At 33.7% G+C, this 8,085-nt stretch overlaps 1 protein-coding gene across 1 annotated transcript; it reads right to left on the reverse strand.

Moving 5' to 3' along the window:
• Positions 1 to 3,305: 3,305 nt before the first annotated feature.
• Positions 3,306 to 7,893, reverse strand: LOC106116081 (facilitated trehalose transporter Tret1-like). The gene is made up of 7 exons (XM_013309821.1): positions 7,668 to 7,893; positions 6,877 to 7,032; positions 6,353 to 6,551; positions 5,655 to 5,845; positions 4,571 to 4,953; positions 4,035 to 4,146; positions 3,306 to 3,586 (listed from the first exon to the last, which is right to left on the reverse strand). The coding sequence occupies exons 1-7, from the start codon at positions 7,711 to 7,713 to the stop codon at positions 3,318 to 3,320; spliced, it is 1,356 nt and encodes a 451-aa protein (XP_013165275.1). The 5' UTR covers positions 7,714 to 7,893; the 3' UTR covers positions 3,306 to 3,317.
• Between the last annotated feature and the right edge of the window lie 192 nt (positions 7,894 to 8,085).

Consider the following 8,085-nt stretch of genomic DNA (forward strand, 5'->3'; position numbering starts at 1 on the left):
GTACAAGATGCTCCGCGAGTTTGTTTCTGTAAAGAAAAAAACAATTCACAAAAGACTTAAAACAATTGCAAGTTATCGTTTTGTAAAGGGGCGATAGAGATTTAAAGTTGACTAAAGCTGAAGTGGTTATGAACCTACATTACATTTGTCGAAGCAGCGACAGCGTGGATAAGAAATCTGGGCACGTCAAAGGAATTAATTACGTCGGACGTCCTACTAATGACTTCATAAAGAAGAAACCTGATATTAAAACTAAGAGGTCACTGGAAGCAGTGCGCGGTACACCACACACTAATCATATCAAAGAAGATTTCATTATAGGGTGAAATTAACTTTACAATAGTATACTTACAGTTGCAATTTCAGATGTGTAAACTGACACACTCGTTAGTATAAGAGAGTCAGATAAACCAAATAATAATCTAGCCAATATTAACATCCATACTTCAGTAGCAAATATATAAATTGCCACACCAATCATTTTTGGTACACATCCTAATGCAACGCAGTACTTTCTTCCTATGATATCCAATAGCATCGCCACGAGCAAATTAACTATAAAATAAATATCACTTCAGAATTAGGTAGATTGTAACTAGTCTAGATAAAGATTGATGGATTGCATTAAAGGTGACATATTTAAAAAGGTGACAAAGGAGATGACGCCACATAGACTGATTTAGGGGACGGAAATCTGGTGCTCCTTACGTGAATGGAACAAGGTCCGAGACGATGAGCGTTTACTTTCTTTTTTTTAAGGTGCCTGTATTTTATAACTAGATGACATCATCAGTATACGAATCGAAACGCTTGGTTATGTATTTAATCTTAGGCTAACATATCTTTGTTAATATTTAAAGAACTAATCAAACATGCAAATTCTTAAACTGAATAGTTAATCTTTTAACTTTAGCTTTTATTGTTAGAGTTGTTGCTATGTGAATTAGTCAAAGCCAATTGTTAGCGTGATATGAACATATAATACGAAGAGAATCACATAAACAAGGAAGTAATTACTTTGAATGTGGAAGACTACAAAGGTACAGGAAGACCGAAGAAAGTATAGATGGATTATGTGAAAGAAGAATATGCGTAAGAGGGAAGAAAATTTGGTAGAGATGGATTGAAGAAGAGTACATACATTGCCGACCCATTGTAAGGAAAAGGGCAAGCTAATGATTGTGTTAGGTGACATAAAATTGAACTAATATTCAAGCAATACTAAATAATAACATTAACTTACAAATAAAAGCAAATATGAATTCGACGGAAACTATCCAAGAGCCCTCCTCTTCATTGATAGAATGTGACAGACTTGTTTGCGTCTCATTGCTTAACTTCACCAACATTGGTGATGACCAAACTAAGTTCATGCCGGTCGTGAAAATACTTACATTTACTGCAAATGACAAAATTAAAAAAAAATTACTTAATATATATTGTTTGACCAAGTCACACATGGATGAATCCACTGAAGCTATCAAATAGTTTCAAATGTAATACTAGTTATTGAGGGGATATTCCGAGCAGTTTCCTTTAAATATTTTTAGTAATAGACACTGAATAGTCAGAATCACGTTACGTCACTGTTAGTCAAACAGAACGGTACCAGTACATCTTTTTGAGGTTTAATTCCTAATATTTCTTTTATTGATACATTATCATGTATTTATACGTTAAATGTTTTTTGTTCTTAAAGATAAAACAGTATAATGACTTTGTAGTATTTTTTAAATATATAAAAAAAACTTTTTCTTACACTGTTACATCCCACATATCATCATTGTAATTTAGATTTTTGCTTCTGTTTTGAGTTTTGACATTGATATGGCAGACTAAGTTTAGTAGTTTATCTTACTAATATTATAAATGCTTCCGTGGATGTGTTGATGGATGGATGAATGGATGTATGTTTGAAGGTATCTCCAGAACGGTTGAACGGATCTCGTTGAAATTTGGCGTACATATAGAACATAGTCTGAAAGTACTCAAAGGCTACTAATCATATTTTTTTTTAATTTCGCGCGGCCAGAGTCGCGGGCAACCGCTATTATATATAACTTACCAAGAATAACTACAGTATATTGTCTTAAAATAGGAGATTTTATAAACTCAAACATTTTGATAGTCACAAAACACCAAAATTAAATTTATGTTAAAAAGTTACCACGATTATAATTTGAGCAAAAAGTAAAAGACCGGTTAAGGCTGTGCTCTTCAACATATGGACAAAATAAAGTTACAATTGATAATTAAATCTTATTGTTTAACTAAAGTGCCAACAAAGATTAAAGGTTATAGCGCACTTATAACCTCCTCGCTCACACGTCACTGTCGCACCTCACGATCGCTGCAACGGGCGTATACTTTCCGTCGACTCGATGCGATGTCGGGGACGACTGGATTTTTATCATCAACATCGTCAGGCTAAGGTCGTGCGCTGCTGAACATAGGGTGGTCCGATGCTTCCGCGATCCTGTGCCACCAAGCAGTGCACTCCGGCACTGGATGAGGGTCATTGATCACCTATTGAAGCGCTCTGGCGGCGAGGCTTCCACTCTCTTCCCAACAAGCGAGAACAACAAATTTATGTTTTTATACCAAACAATCAGTGCTGTCGAGAAGACGGCGATTGAACGCAACGGCAATCGCCAGACAGGTTGATGCTGTGAGGGCAAGGAGCTTACGAGTACGCTATAACCTTAAACGTTCATGAACTGTATGTTAGTTTTGAAAAACGTTAGTGACTTTATCTACACAAATTAATAAAATCGGAGTGGCCATATGTAATACCAAGAAAAAAAAGTATTTCGTACACGTGATGTATTTGAGTTGCTGATAACGAAAATATAATGTTTATATGCTTGTTTGTCTGTCTGCAAGGCCGCGCTGACAAAGTCGCGGGCGACCGCTAGTGTAGGAATACAAATGTGAGTACAGTGGACCACAGGAGTAAATACTGTTCCATTATTATAATGGACAACCCCGAAGGCTTTTACTCGCTCGAGTGCGCGCTGATATGTCCTAAGCCTTAGTCACTCGATTCACCAAACAAAATGTTGGTGATCGTATCGTAATTATACCCATAACATTTTCGCACGATTCTTTTATTACTGTATTTTTATTAGTCTTGGGGGCAAAGACACAAAACACACTAAACGTTAAACAATTGTCGCTTTTAAAGTTTTATAACATCAGTGAATGTGACTGTAAAGGCAACCAAGTAACAGCATAGTATTGTACAGTCAGCTACAAATATACCGTAGCGGATATTTACAAATATGAAAAAGAAGAAACAGAAAACGCGCATTTAATACTCATTTATTTAACATTTCTTGAATTTCGATCAACGTTTTTCCTTTTGTTTCGGGCACGAAGAATATTCCAAAGAGACAAGCGAGTGCACACATGCTGGAGAATATCCAAAATGTGATATGACTGCCAAGTACAGATATCATATAGCCGAAGGCTGTTGCCACGCCGAAACCAAACAGCCAAGAGGTGGTAACACTGACTGTCGATCCAGTACTCCTAACGTTCGATTGGAACATTTCTCCAATCAATGTTCCCGGAATTATTCCAAAACCTGCAACATTTTTTGTAAGTTATTGAACTGATACTTAAATAAAGTTATTTCTAAAAACAATTTTGTTGTATTCAGTCTTACTAATATTATTAAAACAAATTTTGTATGGATGGATGTTTATTTGAAGGTAACTCCGGAAAGGCTAATTTGGCATAGTTGTAGAAAATAGTCTGGAAGAACATAAGCTACTTTAGTTGTTTAAGAGCCGCGGGCGAAAGCTAATATTTTATAATTGCAATAATATAACAAGCAATTCGTAATTTGAAAAAAAACAAGAAATCTGACAGGCCATACTCCTATGATACAAAGTGAACGAATTAAAATCAAAGGATTCCTCACTCTTCAAAATCAGTCAAGCTGATTAAGTTACAAGAGTTTAAAATACAATTGATGTATACAATAATACAATTAAATATTATAGTATATATAAAATCATTGTCTTACTTACCAAAATCATAAGAAAGGAAGAATATAATCAATGTGACTAACGGTAACCATTGGATTTTCATAACTGATGGGTGACTTATGTAGTCCAAATAAAAATATACACCCAGTGTCGCCTGAAAAATAAGCAATAAACATTTGTTACTAGTTACTTATCTTACTAATATTATAACTGCGAAAATTTGTATGGATGGATGTTTTAGTTATCTCCGGAACGGCTGAATGGATTGTGATGAAATTCGACACACATGTGGAACATAGTCTGAAAGAACATAGGCTACTTATTATGTTCTTTTATTTATTTCTGCGCGGACGGAGTTGCGGTCGACAGCTAGTTAATAATAATTCCTTAGTATCCTCATCTAAAAGAAACACATCGAGACTTTTACCTGATAACAAATCAAATATTTACCCATACTACGATGAAAGATATAAAAACACATAAGCCTAAATCCTATATTCTAGCTTATATAATTTGCATTACAATTGTCTTCTAGTACATGAAAAAACATAGTCATCTTATAAATGAAGCCAACTTACTAAACTCAATGTGCATACTGTTGTTGAATAAATCAACAAAATTCTCCTTCCAATCCTTTCAACGAAGAATGGTGTTAATGTACTTGAAAATATTTGTGTCACACCAATTATTATGGTAGCTATATTTGGTTCTATTGAAGAACCAGCTATTTGAAAGATTGTAGTCGCAAAGAAAGTTACTGCTATGATACCGCTTCCTTGTTGCAAAATACCTAAAGTTAGAGTTATAAATAATGCTTTTCTATTACTCTTGACCGTCAATATCTGCTTCCATTCTTCTATAACACTCTGTTTCTCAACTATTATCTTCATTTCTTGATAAATATGGTATTCTTTAGATCTTCCTAATTCTTCCATTACAAGTCCAGCTTTATCTTTCCTGTCTGAAACATGTATAGTTTTACAATAAATTATTGATTTGAAGAGCTAGCTATTAGATTTTGTTTCTGAATTTATATAGGTTGGAATTATTTTTTATTTGGCGAAATCGTAATCTGAATTTCGAATAGAGTCCTAAGTTACTCCTTTGGTTTCTAAAGCTACTCAATATAATGTGTTTTTTTACTATTCATATACATAATTTAATGGCAAAAGCAAATGCTACGTCCTTACCTTTCCCTCTACTATCCTAATATTTGTATAAGACATTTTTTTTACGTTTGATAAGTCAGCGCTTGACCACGATCTCACCTGGTGTTAGTGGAGATTTGGTCGAAAGATGGTGCGCGCTAGCTTAGTAAGTGCCTATTCACTCTACTTGTTATCTTTTATCAGCAAAATGAGAAGAATGGAATTTTTGGTACAGTCAGCAGCATTAATATGTAAACATTTATAGAGCTTCAGAATATTGTATACGCTTTCGATTTTCAAAATTAATATGCATTTATTATTATCTATGCTTCCAACCTACAATAAATGTTACAATCTCAACGTATTTTTTAAACCAAAGACATATACAAGTTTCTAAAGTATTTGAAATGTGTACATATTTATGCAGCTGACTGTACATGAGTTTTTACACTTCAAATTTCCCGTTCAAAAATTATAATAACTTTGTCCTTTCAACATTTAGTTACAACATTACCTTTTAAAATCAAATATGTGGGTGATTCTGGTATAAATAAAACTCCAAATAAATACACAACTGTAATGGCCGCTGCAATGTAAGATACCAATGCATACGAGACATATGGTCCAACTGCATATACGATGAGTGTTCCCAGCGTTGAGAAAATTGCATTACTCGTTAACAATATTCCTCTAATATTGGTCGACCTGAAATCTTACTAATATTATAAATGCGAAAGCTAAATGTATGTTTGTTTGTAGATTATCTCCAGAACGGCTCAAAGGATCTTGATAAAATTCGACACAGTTGTAGGTCATAGTTCTGAAAAACACAAACTACTTAATGAGTTTTTTTCCGCGCGGACGGAGCTGCAGGCATAAGCTGGTATATTAAATTTAAATTAATGTTACGTTTTAATTATATCGTTAGAAAATGTTGTACTCTCAAAAAGTACATGTTTTGGTTATAAATAACAGAAAGGAAAGATGAAGAAATATTTATTTAAATTCTATAAAATAATAATTTCCTTACAAAGCTTCTTAATCATTCTACAATAAAGTCCCACTCTTTTACTCTACTCGCATTATTATCTTCCTTCTTTGTCATGTAACGAAATATACGCAAACTTGTTTTTTTTTAATTTCAATTTCTACTCTAACCTTTATCCTATCAGATGAGCAATGTATGATTTACTTTCTTATATTAATACTTACGCTATTTCCCCTATATATACAAGGTTCACAATAAATATAATTCCTGTACCAAGTCCACAGAATACTCTGCCAATATATATCATAGAGAGGTTATTTGCGGTTGCCAGAAGTAGGAAAGATAAAAGAGAAATCAACCCAGCTAGTATAAAACAAGGCTTTCGACCAATCGCGTTGCATAAATACCCAGTAAGATAAGGCCCTGAAAACATAGATATTTAAATCGTTAGAGCGGACATTCGAAACAATTGCATAGAGACATTTTAAGCATAGTCATGAAGTAATCGGGACAACAACAAAGGTAAACGACGTCTTGTTAATAACTAACGAGTCACATTGAACGCATCCGCATCTGAAATGGCATTTCTATTGACTTTATAAACGGAACTCAATGAAATTTGGCATACATAAAGAGCATAGTGTGGAAGAACACATAGATTATTAATTATGTTTTTTTTTCAATTCTGCGCGGACGGAATCGCGGGCAACAGCGAGTTGCACAATATATGCTGTCTATAGCAACTTACCCAGGATAGTACCAACATATAGAATAGACCCGATAAGAGATTTTTCTGTTTCTGTCAGTTGATTTGGTAACGGCGATGTTTGGGAATCATCGATCTTTGGGATGATGGGAGCAGTCCAGCCTAGACCATAGCCCACTAGAATCTGCCCTATGTATACTGAAAGTAAATAATTTCTACTATAAATCATATTTCTAACGTTAGAGAGAGAGAAGGAACTATAACATAACCGTGGTGTTCCACTGGCGAAACAAATGTAAATACTGTTAGGAAGGAAGTCCGACACTGTGCCGGTGTACTGGCACATCACTAGCCTTACTAAAATTTCGACGCTTATGTCCCCTCACTTATCATTCTGATATTTGACATGGTAATGAAAGCGCGCCATTCGCACCAAAGGATTTTAACTAACATTGTCTTAAAACACATATTGTTTTCTCCGTCCATTCAAAATATTAAGATGCGCAACATTTTTTCGTCAATGTGTTTCGACAGAGGCAATCCATTTATATTAAATGGATGGTAACATTTTTCCGCAAAATTTATCGAACCCATAGATTTAATCGGCTAAATTAGTTATTGATTCTATAGACTGAATCGACCCTATTAGTCCAACGGGAAACACACAAAAATGCACTGATTTTGATGACAATAGAATAATTAAGAGATTAATAAAATTATAGGGTCAAAGTCGAAAACTTCTTACGTTGTTGCAACGAAATTAATCTATATTGATATGAATTGAAGACGTGTTTATAAAAAAAAGCTATTCTAAACAGTTTTTTAATACTTACATCGTATAGTTATCCATACTTGCTGTTTGACATAATATTCCAACATTTTGTTCACTAGATTTATATTTAAGAAATAATTTCTTTAAAACTAGCATTTGTTATTAATATTTTAAATTATTCACACACATATCTTCCACGATCGTTCTTGAACAAGTGATAATTTAAAATTAACTTTCTGTAGTTATGTTTAAAGTTCACTTTACTTTTATAGCAATTTACTTTAAAATGTATACCATTCTGATAAATGTTGATATTATAAAAAGTCGTAAAATATATGTTTTTTTATCATATTTGATTATTCATTATATATTTGCTATCTGCGAGATAACGGAATCCTATCTTAAATATCAAATGCCGCAGTTCGTGTATTCAAATTATATGCATACAGGTTACGACTGTCAAAGCACTCGCATAAAAA

This window comes from Papilio xuthus, unplaced genomic scaffold, assembly GCF_000836235.2.
Source record: "Papilio xuthus unplaced genomic scaffold, Pxut_1.1 DF827756.1, whole genome shotgun sequence".
NCBI lineage: Eukaryota > Metazoa > Arthropoda > Insecta > Lepidoptera > Papilionidae > Papilio > Papilio xuthus.